The 18,495-nt window shown below is 42.0% G+C and overlaps 2 protein-coding genes and 1 pseudogene across 2 annotated transcripts; 2 read left to right on the top strand and 1 right to left on the bottom strand.

Annotated features, from left to right (window-relative positions):
* The first annotated feature begins 3,583 nt into the window (after window positions 1-3,583).
* LOC111954977 (translocon-associated protein subunit beta) lies at window positions 3,584-7,678 on the top strand. The gene is made up of 6 exons (XM_023974966.2): window positions 3,584-3,673; window positions 4,744-4,901; window positions 5,059-5,157; window positions 5,484-5,592; window positions 6,210-6,287; window positions 6,984-7,678. The coding sequence occupies exons 2-6, from the start codon at window positions 4,744-4,746 to the stop codon at window positions 7,092-7,094; spliced, it is 555 nt and encodes a 184-aa protein (XP_023830734.1). The 5' UTR covers window positions 3,584-3,673; the 3' UTR covers window positions 7,095-7,678.
* Window positions 6,597-6,726, top strand: LOC111955401 (small nucleolar RNA SNORA57; annotated as a pseudogene).
* On the bottom strand, window positions 7,197-17,442 carry LOC111954976 (uncharacterized). The gene is made up of 9 exons (XM_023974964.2): window positions 17,201-17,442; window positions 14,348-14,550; window positions 13,104-13,279; window positions 11,693-11,782; window positions 11,431-11,605; window positions 11,032-11,244; window positions 10,549-10,927; window positions 8,355-8,503; window positions 7,197-8,179 (listed from the first exon to the last, which is right to left on the bottom strand). The coding sequence occupies exons 1-9, from the start codon at window positions 17,226-17,228 to the stop codon at window positions 8,018-8,020; spliced, it is 1,575 nt and encodes a 524-aa protein (XP_023830732.1). The 5' UTR covers window positions 17,229-17,442; the 3' UTR covers window positions 7,197-8,017.
* Between the last annotated feature and the right edge of the window lie 1,053 nt (window positions 17,443-18,495).

Below are 18,495 nucleotides of genomic sequence, written 5' to 3'. Positions count from 1 at the left end.
ACTTTTTGGCTCTGTGATGCGTTAAATTATATAAATTTCTGTATTGTGCATGTAGCCCCCCCAACAGGAATAATTTAGAAAAAAAGCAAATAAAGATTTGGTCAATATCCAACTTTATCATCTGCAATAGTTTTTACAGTAGGCAATAATCTACAGTCAGGTGGTCATTACCAGGTTATCATGAGGTCTTAATCAATCAAATGTATTTATAAAGCCCTTTTTACATCAGCCGATGTCACAAAGTGCTATACAAAAACCCAGCCGAAAACCCCAAACAACAAGCAATGCAGATGTAGAAGCACGGTAGCTAGGAAAAACTCCCTAGAAAGGCAGGAACCTAGGAATAAACCAGGCTCTGAGGGGTGGCCAGTCCTCTTCTGGCTGTGCCGGTTGGAGATTATAACAGTACATGGCCAATATGTTCAAACGTTCATAGACGACCTGCAGGGTCAAATAATAATCACAGTGGTTGTAGAGAGTGCAACAGGTCAGCACCTCAGGAGTAAATGTCAGTTGGCTTTTCATGGCAGAGCATTCATAGWTAGAGACAGCAGGTGCGGTAGGTGCAGGCAGAACAGTTGAAACTGGAGCAGCAGCACGACCAGGTGGACTGGGAACTGCAAGGAGTCATCAGTCCAGGTAGTCCTGAGGCATGGTCCTAGAGAGAAAGAGATAGAGAATTAGAGGGAGCATACTTAAATTCACARAGGACACCGGATAAGACAGGAGAAAAACTCCAGATATAACAGACTGACCCTAGCCCCCCGACAAAAACTATTGCAGCATAAATATTGGAGGCTGACACACTGTGGCCCCGTTCGACGATACCCCCGGACAGGACCAAGCAGGCAAGATATAACCCCCCCCCACTTTTTATAGCCCCCACACCACTAGAGGGATATCTTCAAACCACCAATTTACTATCCTGAGACAAGGCCGAGTATAACCCACGGAGATCTCCCCCACGGCACGAAACCGAGGGGGGCGCCAACCTGGACAGAAAGATCACGTCAGTGACTCAACCTACTCAAGTGACGCACCCACCCCCGTCCCAAAGCACTCACAAGCGGCCCAGTCCTCACACAGCAGTCCCTCCCAGCTGCAGTCAGAGCAGGAGATGTTCACCCCTCTGCGTCCAGACTGCAAATGAATCGCGCATGCGGGAAGCCGACGCTGGCTGATGTAAATGTAAAATATTCTTTGTCTAAAATAAATCACTGCACAAAAATAAATCACTGCATTTGACTCACACAGCCTCAGTCACTTACTCACCTTGTCCACTGTGTGTGTGCCTCTCTGTGACATAAGCTAAACYTCTAGCTGGCTAGCTCATCATGTCGCAGTCTAAACTGTACACTCAAAAATACAGAAAGGAGTGGGAATCAAACCCTGAATTCAAAGGCTGGTTGAAGCCGTTTATTGGAGATGATACACGTACATACTGCCTGTACTGTCAGGCCGATTTCTACGCCAAACTTAGTGATGTAAAAAAACACATGACAACTCTAAAACATACTCAAAAGGCAAAGCCTTATAACAGTTCCACCCAAAACAAGCTGCCATTTATGGTTAAAAAAAATTGACTGCAAAAAAGGCTGAGGCCACCATGGCATTAGCTATCGCTGAACACTGTTCCATGCTGGCATGTGATCACATTGGAGAAGCATGTAGAGCTGCTTTCTCAAGACTCCACTGCTGCTACCCACTTCAAAATGCACAGGACAAAGTGCACAGAAATGATAACTGGTGTTCTAGCATCATACTTTCTGAAAAAGTTGGTCGCAGATGTGGGTGACCAGTGGTACAGCCTCCTCCTCAATGAGTCCACAGATGTAAGTGTTTCTAAGTACCAGGGGGTTGTGATTAGGTACTTTAGTGACACCAAGCAGACAATTGTATCAACATTTCTGGGGCTTGTTGAGTTGGAGGGAGGAGATGCCAAATCTATAGCCCGTGCTGTTGTGGCTTTCCTCGAGAAGTGTTGTCTTAAAAAAGAGAAACTCCTGGGGATAGGGACTGACAATGCCTCTTATGACGGAGATTAACAATGGGGTCCATAAAGTGCTGAAGGAGGAGAATGGCCTCAAATATCTGGTTCTTATTCGCTGTGTGTGCCACTCTCTGCAGCATCCTCATTTGTAGTTCTAAACATATTTAGGGTGTTTTTTAACTCACTTTTTGTCTCTCCCACGACGTTATTTCTCTCTCCTACAGTGTCCATCACAATTACATGCACATGGCCAATTATGTAAATTAGGCGATGACATCATTTAGCTACTTTTAGGACAGCCACTAGCTACTTTCCTTACTGAGGAGTTGGCAACACTGCTCCTTGGGACGGCATGGAAGGGCACTAGTAAGCCAGTGACTCAGCCCCCGTAATAGGGTTAGAGGCAGAGAGTCCCAGCGGAGAAAGGGGAACCGGGCCAGGCAGAGACAGCAAGGGCGGTTCGTAGTTCCAGTGCCTTCCGTTTACAACCCTGGGCCAGACTACACTCAATCATAGGACCTATTGAAGAGATGAGTCTTCAATAAAGACTTAACGTAAACTCACGTAAACTCGTACATCGCCTTGGTCCGTACAATTGCCCTTATTTTAGCGCCCCAAAAACGTAATACTTCCAGATCAACTGTAATGTCAATACCATTGTAAAGCACACTTTCTCCCCTTTCCAACATTATCAATTACATGAACTAAACGCTGCCCGTTTCTGCATAATTCAAGCAGYCAATGAGCCCCGTCGGGTCTTTTTTTAAATGGCGGGTGGGGAAGCGAAACTAATGCGTGATAGTGAGAAGAGAGATGTTGTGTGGGGAAATTGCTTTTTTTCACTCGATCTGTCCAACTTATCACCTTATCGCCTCTAAAATGTAAATAAAACACTATAAAGAGTTTATATAATGTGTCATTACATACCTATTTGAAGGTTTGTGTCGAATATGAATCGGGTTTTTAGGGCGGTGCTAAAGTGATCTTAGAAGTAAACAGCGGCTTTGAGAATGATGACGCAAAAAATGACTAGGTATCCCCCCTTACCCCGTCACTGTCCATTTCTTGTTTTTAAAGGATGAGAGAAGTGCTACACCTGGTGGAGAGAGATTGTAAGACAGAAATAGTTGCTTTATGCGTGCTGTACTTTACGACATGACACGGAGGGTCCGTTTTTTAAACTTTTCTCCAATATTATAGAGCCATTACCATGTCGATCAACGCTTGAATAGAAACGTAGTTCACACCCCCGATTTTGAAGTCAACACAGTCGCTACAGTCCAATTAGTTTTCTTTGTTGTCTCGTTTGAATGTTGCGGTTGCGCACATTTGTACGGAATGGGGTGAGTTTACGTTAAAGGTCGAGACCGAGTCTGCGTCTCTCACTCACATGGACAGGCAGACAGACCATTCCATAAAAATTAAGCTCTATAGAAAGCCCTGCTTAGCTTCGGCTGGTGGAGGTCCTGTAYAACTATGTCCAGATAAAGCGTCCGGGGTGAAAAAGTTGAGCGAGGGATAAAATGTAACATTGGCAGGTAACAAAGTAACGTCAACAACAAACCGCACAGCAGCACGTAAACCGGAAAGACGTCACTGACAACGTCACTCCAAACGAGGGCTGAAATATTTTGAGCATGCGTGTTGATTTTCTTTGCTGATTTGACAGGAAACGACAGGAAGGTGAGACTGCTTTATCTATTATGGTTTGTGTCGTTTTATGTGTTTTACCCTGTTATAATATAAAACAGACTGAAAGGAATTCACGCTTTTTAATWCATTGTCAAAGATTTACGTATTATTTGTAAATATACAATTTGCAAGTTGGGTACGTTCTTGACTGCAAGTCGTCGACCCAGTTAACGTTAGTTAGCCAAGTACACGTACACGTAAGCGTAAACCTGCAGATTTTTTTTGCTATCTAGCTGCTAACTGGCATCTCGTAGTGTTKATTTTGTCAAATTGTGGCTAACGCTTTATTGAACATGTGGTTTTTGTAATCCATTCAAGAAAATGGCAGCTAGTTAGCTAACTAACGTTCTTTCAATTTAACATCTGGTTGTAGATAATCTAACTAGCAATAACGTTAGCCAGTTAGCCACCGTAGCTAGCTAGGCAGGCTAACACATCTCATAGCGCCTAGTTCAAAGTTGACACCATGTACACGTATGCTTTGGCTGTTTTTTTAAATCAGAAAATTGTGGTAGATTGGACTATCATTTTTTAACGTCATTAGCTGACGTTAGATGGCTGTATTTAATTATCCAATACTATGTTGAAATCTTAGTTTTGACACGAATGGATCAAATATTGGTCCTTTTATCCTCACTTAGCATTGCTAGTTGGCACTTCGCTTTATCTTATCATACAAAGTGAATGAGTTTTACAATATTTAGAAAGATAACATTAGGCATATAACGTTAGCCAGATATGAGGCAGCAGGTAGCCTAGTGGTTAGAGCGTTGGACTAGTAACCGGAAGGTTGCAAGATCGAATCACCGAGCTGACGAGTTWAAAGTCTGTCCGTTCTGTCCCTGAACAAGGCAGTTAACCCACTGTTCATAGGCCGTCATTTAAAATAAGATTTTGTTCTTAACTGACTTGCCGAGTTAAATAAAGGTAATAAAAAAATATGTTACTCGTGTATTTTTGTCAGGGATCAATGATTCTTTGAAACAACTGAAGTACACACGCCACTTTTTCACTGTAATACCACGAGAGTTTGTATTGACCACTTTCCTACTCTATTGCAGATGAGGGCCCTGTACGTGTTTGCTCTACTGGGTCTGCTGGGTCTGGGGACAGGAGAGGAGGGGGCTCGTCTGTTAGCTTCCAAGTCCCTGTTGAACCGTTATGCCGTTGAGGGCCGTGATCTCACACTGCAGTACAACATCTACAACGTTGGGACCAGGTATTGAAAAATTACATTGAGTATTAAGACAAGCCATTGAATGTCCGTGTGCTGAAAATGTATCTGTTTTTTTGTTTGCTTCCCAATTCTGTACCCTTATCCCAGAGTGTGAGTTTTCACAATCTGCCTTAACTCTTTCTGAATACTCGCTCCACAGCGCTGCCCTAGAGGTTGAGCTGTCTGACGACTCCTTCCCCCCTGAGGATTTCGGCATCGTCTCTGGGATGCTGAACGTGAAATGGGACAGGATCGCCCCGTATCCTTTAAAGCCACAATCCTAAAATGTTTCAGCTCAACGGCTCCTAAGCACCAATCTTTTACAACGAAGCCCACAGCATACTCTGAAGTTGTATTGTAGTTTCTCAAGTTCAGTTGTCAAACTCATTCCACGGAGGGCTAGTGTCTGCGGGTTTTCGCTCCTTCCTTATACTTAATTGATTAATTAATTAGTAAGGAACTCTGAACTCTCGACACCTGGTTGTCTAGGGCTTAATTGAAAGAAAAAAACCTGTAGACACTAGGCCTTGCATGGAATGAGTTTGACAACCCTGCTCTAGTTGTTTATACCTTAACCCTCCCCAGTGCCAGCAATGTCTCTCATACTGTGGTACTGCGCCCCCTGAAGGCCGGATACTTCAACTTCACCTCTGCCTCCGTCAGCTACCTCGCTCAGGAGGGAGGACAAGTTGTGGTAAGGGAGAGGAGAATCATCTACGCAGATCAGGGCCTGTATTCATAAAGCATTCTAGCAGTAGGAATACTGATCTAGGATAATGTTTTCCCTTTTACATCATAATGAATAAAATTGCATGGACAGCGTGGACTTGATCCTAGATCAACACTCCTATACTGAAATGCTTTATAAATACGGGCCCTAACCTGGGTTGAAATTATATTTGAAATGTTTCAGATACTTTGAGCGTTTGCTTAAGCACTGGCATGTGGTCAGGGTTTGAACTTTTTGTGCTTTTGTATTGGTTCCATTGCAATAGGTAGTTCCATCAAGCAGAGCTGAAGTATTTGAAATGGTATTTGAACTCCTCTGAGAACTCCTCTGTTCTCTTTTGCTCTCTACAGTCTGGAAGTTTTTCTCTGCTACATTAATGTGCAGAATGTAGCTTAACATCAATAGCCTATTAGGCTGGTGTTGATATTTCCTGGCAATTGTTTTTATGCATTGTGCACTTGCACACATCCTGTTATGGATTTCAAATAATTGGGAGCTCTCGTCAATTCAACTAGACTGATGCAGAGTAGTAATGTTTGTGACCTTTTGAGGAAATTAAACCCCCTTCTGTCTTCCTACAGGTTGGCTACACCAGTGCCCCTGGACAGGGTGGGATTTTAGCTCAGAGGGAGTTTGACAGGCGTTTCTCCCCCCACTATGTAAGTAATTTGTCCTTTCAAAGCATTATGGTTGTTATAGACCTCTTACAGGAGTGTTTGGTGATATACCACATATTTGGACATATTTGGAGTTTTTAACTTGATGCCCTTCAGGCTCATTTCCTGGACCCAGATTACTCTTATTCCTAGTCTTAAATGCATGCTCAATGGCAAACCTTTATTGGAAGCGCTTTTTACTTGAGGAATGTCTCAATCTGAGTCCAGGAAACCAGCCTTTGTTGGACAGAGGCCTAGACTAAAATATCCTTGCAAAAATACATGGCTGTAGTATGTTCATCAAAGAACTAGACTCCATTTCTTGGCATACATATAGTTGCTCAGTATTTGTAGTGTATGGAGGTAGAACAAAGCCAGTACTATGTCTTCGGTACCAGTGTGTTATCGTCTCCTGGTCCTATCCTCAATTGCTGGCACACTTGAAAATAAATGACACGGCCTCTGTTCACCAACCAGTTACCAGCCACCTCAAACAAACTAGACTACAAACAGCCATGTTTAATTTTGTTTAATTCTCCATGTGCTGTTTGTTTAAAATGGAACCCCACTTCAGTAGGGTTTTGCAAGGTTTTTTTACCCCTACTTCCCTGTTCAAAATGGTTTCTTGCTGAATTTGACCCAAGCCTTGAATTGGCTGTGACATCACATCTCCTTCCCTCACCCCCCCTCTCTCTCCAGCTGGACTGGGCCGCTTTCGGTGTAATGACCCTCCCCTCCATTGGCATCCCCCTGCTCTTGTGGTTCTCCAGCAAGAGGAAATACGACTCGCCCAAGGCCAAGAAGAACTGAACACTATACTCTCCACTGTGGAACTAGCTAGGGATGGGGTTAAGGTTTAATAACTTGTACCTTTTCACACTATTGTGCTGACACAAACTGCTGGCTCAGATATTTTCTTGTCACTTTGTCCTTTCCAGCATAGTTTTAGCAACCATGCTGGATGTGTAACCAGACTAATGCTGTACATCTCAGCTCTGCTCAGTAGTGTGAAAAGGGTATTAGTAGATCGGGAGGTGAGTGACTGTTTTTTTTTTATGGCATAATTACCCATATTGGGGGTAAACGAGAACATGTAATGAGTGATCTGGGAAGATGTGCTTCCTTGTGATTGGGAGATTGAGCTTTGTGGACTATAGCGGTCGATGATGGGCTAGAGGTTTCATTGCTGTTTTTTCTATTCCATACACGCACATGCATTACATACAGTACACACAAAGTCCCACTACAGCCGCAATGCAAGAATGATAAGAATGGCTGCCTTTTTATTTTGTAATTAATTTGAAACCCTCAAGGTAATTTCTACAGAAAGTAATTTCCCAGGTGGCTTGGAACTTCATGTTTTGGAAATAAACAAGCTGGGTTTTATAAAGTGAGATTCTTGTTTACCATTCTCTTTCAATTTTTTTGTGGGGTAGTGCGCAAGTGTACTCTTCAAGGGTATATTGGGGCAGAACTTCTGTAGCTGCATTTTTGGCACACAGACTTGACATTCAGGATGATCAAGCCTTGAGTTAAATAAATATACCTTAATCTGTTTTAAATGTACAGTAAGGCTTATTTCAAATATTTGATATTGGGGTTGTCAGTACTTTGTTAAATGATAATTGCAGAGAGGGTCTTGGGTGAAGAGTGCTTAGGGTTTATAGTTTGATATAGGGTGGTTATTAAGGTTTACAAGTGGAGTTGTATGATAGGGTCTTAGTAAAGAGTGGTCAGGGGTTGGGTGGAGGCAGTGAAGGCTTTGAGCTGGTTGGCCTCGCTGGGATCTGTTCGTATATGCTGGTGCCTGGGTCATCAGTCAAAGGTCGTTCTGAACGAGGTGGCAGAAAGAACCCAGGTCGGGATGGGGAAGAATAGATGGCATCACCACATCGCTAGAAAAGAGAAAAAAGATGAGCCTAAAAAACGTAKAAATATTTTATGAAATATTTCAAAGTACCTTCCAATTTCTATTTTTTTACTCTATTTAAAAAGCCTGAAACATTTATTTAAAACCAGCTTATTTCATTTGACAAATAGATGAGCACAACCATATGTTTGTTCCAGTACCTGCACACTTCCGTCTGATTGAGGGGGGCAGGTAATGGCCCTGCGAGGCGGTCGTAAAGGCCGGTTGGGGGCTGTCCTGGCTGGAAGGGGAACATGACTAGGGACCTCTCTCCTTAGGTTCAGCTCTGAATAGAGGTGATGCTGGGGTTCTGCAAATGAGAGCAGATATATTGTAATACATGTATACTGTCATACAGTGCCTTCGGAAAGTATTCAGACCCCTTGACTTTCCACATTGTTCGGTTACAGCCTTATTCTAAAATGTATTACATCGTTTTTCCCCCTGTCAATTTACACACAATACCTCATAATTACAACAAGTTTTAGAATTTTTTGCTAATTTATTAATAAACTGAAATATCACATTGAAATACACTACCAGTCAAAAGTTAATACCTAGTCATTCAAGGGGTTCTTTTGTACTATTTTCTACATTGTAGAATCGTGCACACAACTGGGAAAAAAACTTCAGGAATCGTGTAGCAACCAATAAAGTAAAACAAAGCTAAATATATTTTATATTCGAGATTCAAACACAGCGACCCCTTGCCATCTTTGCACCCTTTCGGCATTCTCTCAACCAGCTTCATGAGGTTGTCACCTGGAATGCATTTCAATTAACAGGTGTGCCTTAATAAAAGTTAATTTGTGAAATTTCTTTCATTAATGCGTTTGAGCCAATCTGTTGTGTTGTGACAAGGTAATGGGGTATATAGAAGATAGCCCTATTTGGTAAAAGACCAAGTCTATATTATGGCAACAACAGCTKAAATAAGCAAAGAAAAATGACAGTCCATTACTTTAGGACATGAAGGTCAGTCAATACAGAAAATAAGAACTTTGAAAGTTTCTTCAAGTGCAGTTGCAAAAAACATCCAGCGCTAAGATGAAACTGGCTCTCATGAGGATCGCCACAGGATCGAAAGACCCAGAGTTACCTCTGCTGCAGAGGATAAGTTCCTTAGTTACCAGCCTCAGAAATTGCAGCCCAAATGAATGCTTCAGAGTTCAAGTAACAGACAGCATCAACTGTTCAGAGGAGAATCAGGCCTTAATAATGGTCAAATGGCTGCAAAGAAACCATTATTAAAGGACACCAATAAGAAGAGACTTGCTTGGGCCAAGAAACACAAGCAATGGACATTTGCCTTGATCCCCACAGCATGATGCTGCCACCACCATGCTTGACCGTAGGGATGGTGCCAGGTTTTCTCCAGACGTGACGCTTGGCATTCAGGCCAAAGAGTTCAATCTTGGTTTCATCAGACCAGAGAATCTTGTGTCTCATGGTCAGAGTCTTTAGGTGCCTTTTGACCAACTCCAAGCAGACTTCTGTTCCTTTTACTGAGGAGTGGCTTCCTTCTGGTCACTACCATAAAGGCCTGATTGGTGGAGTGCTGCGGAGATGGTTGTCCMTCTGGTATGTTCTCCCATCTCCACAGAGGAACTCTAGATCGGGTTCTTGGTCACCTCCCTGACCAAGGCCCTTCTCCCCCCGATATCTCAGTTTGGCCGGGCGGCCAGCTGTAGGAAGAGTCTTAGTGGTTCCAAACTTCTTCCATTTAAGAATGATGTAGGCCACCGTGTTCTTGGGGATCGTCAATGCTGCAGACATTTTTTGTTACCCTTCCCCAGATCTGTGCCTAGACACAATCCTGTCTCAGAGCTCTACGCTCTGTGCTCTGACATGCACTGTCAACTGTGGGACCTTTATATAGACAGGTGTGTGTCTTTCCAAATCATGTCCAATCAATTGAATTTACCACAGGTGGACTCCTATCAAGTTGTAGAAACATCTCAAGGATGATCAATGGAAACAGGATGCACCTGAGCTCAATTTCGAGTCTCAACAGCAATACCGTTTTTTATTTTCACTTTGTCATTATGGGGTTTTYTGTGTAGATTGCTGATGATTTTTTATTTATTTAATCTATTTTAGAATAAGGTGGTAACGTAACAAAATGTGGAAAAAGTTAAGGGGTCTGAATACTTCCCGAAGGCACCGTATATGTACATTGTTCATTCTAGGCATGGAGAAAAATGGGGCTGTATAAACATAAAATTAAGGAGCAGCTAAAACTTAAACGGAAAAATGTGTAATGGGTAATTTCAGGTGGAATCAGGCATGCCGTGCCTTGCTCAGGCCAATAACAATACCACCCCTGAAAGATAAGTGGCTAGTCTTGTCTTTCACCTTGCCCGCCTGCGCTCCTCTCGGCATCCCGCCAACGCCCCATGGCGTAGAAGTCGATGTGTTCCTTTGCCTCTTCTTCTTCGTGTTGGGCCAGATGAGGTGTTTTCTCGTAGGTGTGCAGGGGCTCCAGCTTCCAGTAACTCGGGTCCTCTGCGGAGCCACTGCCCGTGAGCAGGACGGAGGACGCTGCCACCCCCCTCTGGCCTGGTGGATTGCCCACATTGACTTTGGGAGTTATCTCTGCCTGGGAAAGCATGCTTGGTGGCTTGTTGACCTGGGCGTACAGTGCTTCGGTGTCGTCATCACCCCTCCCACATGCTCCTACACAGCTGACACCAGTTTTTGTCACATCTGGGGTGGGGGCGATCAGATTTGTCACCTGGAAAAAACATTGGTAATGTAGTCCGTAAATCCATTAATAAAGTGGACTTTTTAAGTGGGTTTGTTTAACTTACAAATGTTAAAGTGAGGATAGTTCCTCACCTCCATCAGTTCCCTAAACTGGCTTTCTGGTAGAGAACAGGACTTCTTGAGCACCTTCCTGACCACAGCATACTCTGGCATCCCGTCGTCTGTAGGGGCTGAGCTAGCCAATATCTCTTGAACTTGGACTGTGTCAGGAGCCGAGGGTGCAGTTGTCTCTCCACCTTCATCCTGCAACCCCAGTTTAACTGTACCCTCAAAACTTTCACTGAACTGCGAGAGAGAGTAAAAGAGATACAGAAAGATTGAGAAACAAACTGTTGCATTTGAGTTTACCAAAAAGGATAGTTTGCCACAAAATGTGTTTGTTAGATGTTTATAGGCAAATTAGGTTGTGCCAATGATTATTTCCCTTTCGTTCATGAAGGAGGCATGAGGTGTGGAATATGTACTCGGCACCTCGTCACAGGGCGTGTTGAGAATCTCGTTGAAGGTCCCCACGGGATTCTGGGTGTAGTGGCTGACCAGCTCCTGCAGGCTTRTATGGCGACTCTCCTCCCCAGCGATGAGGTAACATGCCCCTCTGCCACCCTCTTCTTCCTCTATGATGAAATGGCGGCATCTATCCTTTCCTCTGGGGGGAAAATGATGTGTCTATCTAAAGATGTCTTTAGGTATGTGCGTGTGTGTATGGTGTATGTGTGGTTTGTCGTGACTTTACCTGTACGAGAGTACAAAACCAATCTTTGACTCACTGAGCCTGATCAGAAAACGGCCCTGCTGTTTGTCCTTCAGAAGCTCCTCTGCCTCCCTATCCAATCAGTCAACAGACACACGCACGCATGCACACACACACACACACACACACACACACACACACGCACACAACCAGAAAGAAAAATGAGAACAATTCAGCTTTAACAAACTGCAAACTGCATAAGCTGTACAAACAGAGGACGTATGTGTCTTTGCTTTGACTCGTGTGTCTTTCTGAACTATTTTCTATTTCGTGTGCATACTGTATGTACCCATAGCCGCGGGATGTAGGGGTGCTGAGGGTGCTGTAGCACCCCCTGAATTAAAAAAATTATTTAAAGAAACAAAAAAAAATATTTTTATCACAAAAGTTGTGCACTGGGCCTTTAATAGTCCTGTATTAGCAGACCGATATAGCCTTCTGCTATGTTTTCCTCAGCAACCCCCGCCCCCTTATTGTATGTATGTGTGAATGTTTTTGAATATTAATATGACCTGTTTCATTGATTGAATTTATTAGACCATTTTTTAAACATACATAAGAGAGGGCTCCAGCTTCAGTGACTAAAAGCAATGACAGAACAATTTCTGTTCGTGTCATAAAATGAGTCAATAGTACAGTTCCATTGCCATAAACAACACTCGACAGGTATATCACCCTTGTCTCATTTACCTCTAATATATACAGTACAACGATCAATCCCTAATATATACAAGACAATCACTTTTACACAATATACAACACACTAGGCACCAAAAGTCAGTCCATATGCTATCACAGGCATTATCTTCTCACCCACGTACTGTAGGCCTACTCCTCACTTTCGTGACATGCTACTATTCAGCCATTTTCTCAGTAAGAACTTGAAACCGACCATGGAGGTTACGAATTTCAAGTTCTTTGGAAGACTATTCCAAAGAATGGCAGCTGAGTACKAAAAATGTCCCTCCCCATACCATACTTATCAATGTCAGTTTCACTTCTTCTAGTGGAATAGTTGTGGTTATCCCTGACCAAGTGAAAGTAGTTACATAGGTACCTGGGGACCATACTGTGGACAATCTTATGGACAAGACACAGTTTAATCTGAGAGAATCTCTCCTCCAATTTGAACCGTCTGAGGCTTCTTTCAAAGTGGGAATGGTCAAGATGAGTATGTGTATCCCTATATATGTGTTGTGTCATCTGTGGTCTTGTGTGCGCGTATGCATTTTTATGTGTGTTTGAGTGTACGTGTGTGCATGTGTGTCTGTGGTCTTCTTGCATATGCACTTGTTTCCCTGGATGTGCAATGTTTCTTTATTTCTATTGCAGATAATGTGTACACCAGTATATGTTTCTGTGTGTGCTAGCAGTCTGACAGACACAGTCTAACCTGCGCGTGGCGAAGCCATGTAGCCAGCGGGGCAGGGGGTGGCCAGGCTGACGCAGGCGGGGGAGCTGTGTCCTCTCGAACCACAGCAGGGTGTGGGCCCGAAGGGACGGAGACAAGGGCTTCAGGGGCCCGGGGCCACCCAGAGTCAGAGCAGGAGACATCCTCTTCACTACTGTCTGAGATAGGCAGGGATAGAGGGAGATAGACATGGAGGGTTGTGAGATTTATAGGCATATTCAATAGTTTCTCTGTTGAGCTGTCTGGTATCTTTTCATTATTGTGGAGATTTTAAGGCCATATTGAAAAGAAAACAAAAAAGGTGAAAAGGGAGAGCGAAAGAGAACAACGCCCGGTCCAGAAACACCCCCTACCAACTACCACTTCGTGTAGATCTGAAAGGAAAGAGAGAGAGGTAGAGAGGGGGGTGGGAGAGGGAGAAAACGTCTGTTGTTCACACACGTAAGCTTGAATACGTTCCCACAGAAGTTACCTCAGCAGGAGAAGACAGTTATATTTTAAACACTTGATATACACTTGATATGCTATTCCATGCCTTTTTAATTCCAGCATGCAGTCAACTACATGGAAGTGGCCTACATGCCTCCCATCCTGGACATTGGGCCTTACCCGCAGCTCATCCAGTTGGTGCTCTCTGTCACAAACAGCAAGACACTACAGTCACCGGCATCTGATACAACATTACTATGTTGTATCAGGCCTATACAGTCGGTACGGTGTGTAAGTCAAAGTGTGTATGGTATAAACCTTCATAGGTCAAATAAACCCATCATAGTATTTCACCTATCCTTTCCCATTTATGCACATCAAACCGGTAGGATCTTCGAGAAGGCTCTAGAGACAGAATCTGAACTGMGCTGACCCATGCAACACTGAAGTTAGTAACTTTCAGTTCTCTTTGTTTTAACGTTTCATGAAATGGCTGTTTTTATTAACAGAGCCACAGGAAGTTGTGTGTCTATAACTGTACTGTGTGGTTTAGGGTMTAAAGTGTGGCTGATGGTTTCAGACCTGACAATCTGACTGGAGGCTTACGGGAAATCCTCTACAYAGACACAGACATTAGAAACAAGCATTCACACACAGTAGAAATACACATGTCAATTAGTGCACAGATACTTGTCTGTGTCATGTCTACCAAGCATAGAAAACACTATTGAAAAGCATGCAAATTTGCTGATCTGGGATCTGAAGTTAAATCTAATTTCAGATTTAAATTCTGTTACCTCATTCTCCTGGCCATTGGTTGGTTTGGCTGGTAGCGCCGCCACCTCCTCCCGAGGGGTTTTGGGGACCTTTAAGCTCCGCCTGGGTTTGATTGGAGGAGTCTGCCGGGTGGGCGGGTCTTGAGCAGAATGCTGGTGTGGTACAAGCTTTTGGGGTTGGATAGGCAGGCAGCTGATTTGCTCCTGTCGCCTGCTTTCAACATCTGCAAACCAACACAAAATAATCTATAAAGCTAACCATTAACCATCACAAAAGTGACGGCTACAGAAAGCATCTTTTTGACATTGAACTAACACAATGTACTGTATATATTTATATATTTTTTATATTGAAATGTTATTTAACCAGGTAAGACCRATTGATATTATCAACATCTACAAACCAACATAAAATACATCTTATATAGCTAAACATTAACCATCACAAGTGACGGCCACTAACACAATATATTTTTTATTTAACCTTTATATAACCAGAAGACATTGAGTTTCACATCTCTTTTAAAAAAGTGAATCCTAGCCAAAAAGCAGCATACATATAAAGTGCCTTCAGAAAGTATTCACACACCTTGAATTTTTCCAAATTGTGTTAAAGCCTGAATTTAAAATGGATTACATTTAGATTTTGTGTCACTGGCCCGTCAAAGTAGAATAATGTTTTGAGAATTTTTTACAAATGTATTAAAAATGAAAAGCTGACATTTGTTGAGTCAGTATACAACCCATTTGTTATGTCAAGCCTAAATAAGTTCAGGAGTAAAAATGTGCTTAACAAGTCACATAATAAGTTGCATGAACTCACCCTGTGTGCAATAATATTGTTTCATTTATTTGAGTAGGAACAGATGCAATAACATTGACACATTGCAATTTACACCATAACATGTTAGCTTGCGCTAATTTACAGTGCCTGTCCCTAAACAGTGTTTAACATGATTTTTGAATGACTGCCTCATCTCTGTAACCAACTCATACAATTATCTGTGAGGTCCCTCAGTCAAGCAGTGAATTTCAAACACAGATTCAACRACAAGGACCAGTGAGAGTTTCCAATGCCTCGCAAAGAAGGGCACCTACAGTATTAGTAGATGMGTAAACATTTTTTAAAGTAGACATTGAATATCCCTTTAACCATGGTCAAATTATTAATGACACTTTGGATGGTGTATCAATACACCCAGTCACTACAAAGATACAGGTGTCCTTCCTAACTCAGTTGCTGGAGAGGAAGGAAACTGCTCAAGGATTTCACCATGAGGCCAATGGTGACTTTAAAACAGTTACATAGTTTAATGGCTGTAATAGGAGGATGGATCAACAACATTGTAGTTAATTCACAATACTAACCTAAACAACAGATWGAAAATTTAGAATACARCCAAAAACATGCATCCTGTTTGRAATAAGAGACTAAAGTAAAATTGCCAAAAAAATGTGCAAAGAAAGMAACTTTARGTCCTGAATACAGAGCATTATTTGGTGCAAATCCAATTCACTGAGTACCACTCTTCATATTTTCAAGAATGGTAGTGGATGCATCATGTTATGGGTATGCTTGTCATCAGCAAGGACTAGGGAGTTTTTTTTAGAATAAAAATAAATGAAATAGAGCTAAGCACAGGCAAAGTCCTAGAGGAAAACCAGGTTCAGTCTGCTTTCCAACAGACACTGGGAGACAAATTCACCTTTCATCAGGGCAATAACCTAAAACACAAGGCCAAATATACACTGGAGGTGTTTACCGAGACAGCATTGAATGTTCCTGAGTGGCCTAGTTACAGTTTTGACTTAAATTGTCTTGAAAACCTATTGCAAGATTTGAAAATGGCAACAACCATTTTGACAGAGCTTAAAGAATTTAAAAAAGAATAATGTGCAAATGTTGTACAATCCAGGTGTGTAAAGCTCTTAGAGACTTACCCAGAAAGACTCACAACTGTAATCACTGCCAAAGGTTATTCTAACATTTATTGACTCAGGGGTGTGAATATTTATGTAAATTATATATTTAATTTTCAATAAATGTGCAAACATTTCTAAAAACATGTTTTCAAAAATATATATTTAATAAATTATGAACCCAGGCTGTAACACAAAAAAAATGTGGAATAAATCAAGGGGTATGAATACTTTCTGAAGGCACTGTAGTAACACAACATAAAAAACATAACAATGAATGTAAGTTAAAATGGTGTAAAGTGCATACTTGCTCTGACAATAAATCAATTCAGATCACTTTTAGCATCAACTTCAGATAATGCAATTTTCACATTAGTACAAAGGATTCACTTAGTAGAATAAACACAAAGAATCAATTGTATAACAAACACATTGGTGCCGTGAGTAAGATTTGGTCAGTTGATGCCTATTATCTGTTGGTGTCTTAGTGGAGAAAAGGTGGAGTGTAATCAAGCTAGTCAGGTAACTACTCTTGTGTGATGAGTAACCTTTTTATGAGACTTGCCTTAGCTCGCACAGCTAATGCCTGTAGGTTTTAGCTTAGTGGGCTAACACAATCTTCGGCTGCGCAGACAAACCTGTCTATCTCTTTCAGCCCAACAGCAGATCCYTCACTTGGTTTGGTATAAAGCTGAGTGATCGGGCTGGGGAAATGTAACCACTCTCAAATTCATAGATAGAGCTATGGCCAGGACTCACAGTCAGTGAGAATGACATGATCTTTCAAAAACTTTTTTMGAAACTATACATAGTTTGTTAATTAACTAAGACTGTTGGCAACAAAATTGTAAGCAATGGTAAACATGAGCAATGATATTAAATGAATTAGTAATGAAAACATTGTTCCTACATAGTCCTGACTGAATATAAAATTGTTAAAAGTATAAGCCTGACCTTTTAAGCGCTGGTAGTCGAAGTCCATGTTGATGTTTAAAATAGGTTGTTACAAGACAGCTGTGAAAACAGATGTCTGAACATCTCTTTCCTCCTCTACYTCAACTGTAGTTTGTCTATGTGTGTCTACGAGAGAGAAAGAAAGGGAGAGAGAGCGAGAGTGACAGAGAGAGTGATAAAGGAGGAAGGGGGAGAGAGGGAGGAGACATAATAGAGAGATAAACAAGAAGCGTTTTTGTGGGTGGGGGAGGGAAAATGTCATCTTTACCAATTTCTTAATTACATAATGACGTCCTAAGTTGTGCATACATATACCATATGTGATATGTGCATGCATCTACAATTGACATGTATTATTTTTTCAATAAAATAGCAACTGCTCATGGCCGTCACTTTACCCATGCACATTCTGCATTTATCATGTTAGAGAACTGAGAACCCCCCAGGGTGAGTCCACGCACGCACGCACGCACGCACGCACGGACACACACACACACACACACAAACACCCCTCTCTCTGTCTCAGTAACAGTACTGCATTCTGTCACTTCTTTCTCTCCACTTCCTTTCACCTAAAAATATCCAAGTGAGTCAAAGCTGTGATTGTCTCAACTTGTCATGTGACTTGGCACTTACTAATTATGAAGTATTTAGAGCTGTTTGTTTTTCTAAGAGCTCATATTATGTCCACAACTGTTCTGTTCCATCAATGTAGGTCTGCTTACTGTATATTACTGTATGAAAAAATACAAAATAATAATTTACTACATTTATTAATCAGGTGTATTCCATTCCTTTTTTATAATTAGTATTTATCTGAATATTAGGCCAAAGACTTGTGGTTATTCCAATGTGAAAGACAACGTGAAAGGATGAAGGCAGAACTACAGTAGGCCTAAGCTACTTATAAAAAACAGTTCAATTTTACTTCCACAGAGTGGCGCAAGAACCAAACGCATCCCACAATAATGTTTTGGTGAGAGTACGGCACACGTGCCATAATAAAAACATGACATCTTGTTACAAACGGTCATAGGCCAACTGCTTATCATCATTGTCATTATTAATCATCATCATCATCCTCAATTCATGAATGTCGATTATCAAATTTCAATGAAGAAGTGAGTATAGCCACACCACAGGAAGCCACATGATGTGGACATGGTCACAGGCAGCTGTGGGAGGATTACCCTTGACGGACACACACACACACACACACACACACACACACACACACACACACACACACACACACACACACACACACACACACACACACACACACACACACAACA

The sequence above is a fragment of the Salvelinus sp. IW2-2015 genome, linkage group LG30 (genome assembly GCF_002910315.2).
Source record: "Salvelinus sp. IW2-2015 linkage group LG30, ASM291031v2, whole genome shotgun sequence".
In the NCBI taxonomy this organism is placed as follows: domain Eukaryota; kingdom Metazoa; phylum Chordata; class Actinopteri; order Salmoniformes; family Salmonidae; genus Salvelinus; species Salvelinus sp. IW2-2015.
The sequence above is the reverse complement of the archived record's forward strand: the minus strand, read 5'-3'. Positions and strand labels throughout refer to the sequence as shown.

Coding starts and splice junctions, on each gene's coding strand:
- LOC111954977 (XM_023974966.2), top strand. CDS start 4,744: ATGAGGGCCCTGTACGTGTTTGCTCTACTGGGTCTGCTGGGTCTGGGG. Junction 4,902..5,058: donor ATCTACAACGTTGGGACCAG/GTATTGAAAAAT, acceptor CTCGCTCCACAG/CGCTGCCCTAGAGGTTGAGC. Junction 6,288..6,983: donor GGCGTTTCTCCCCCCACTAT/GTAAGTAATTTG, acceptor CTCTCTCTCCAG/CTGGACTGGGCCGCTTTCGG.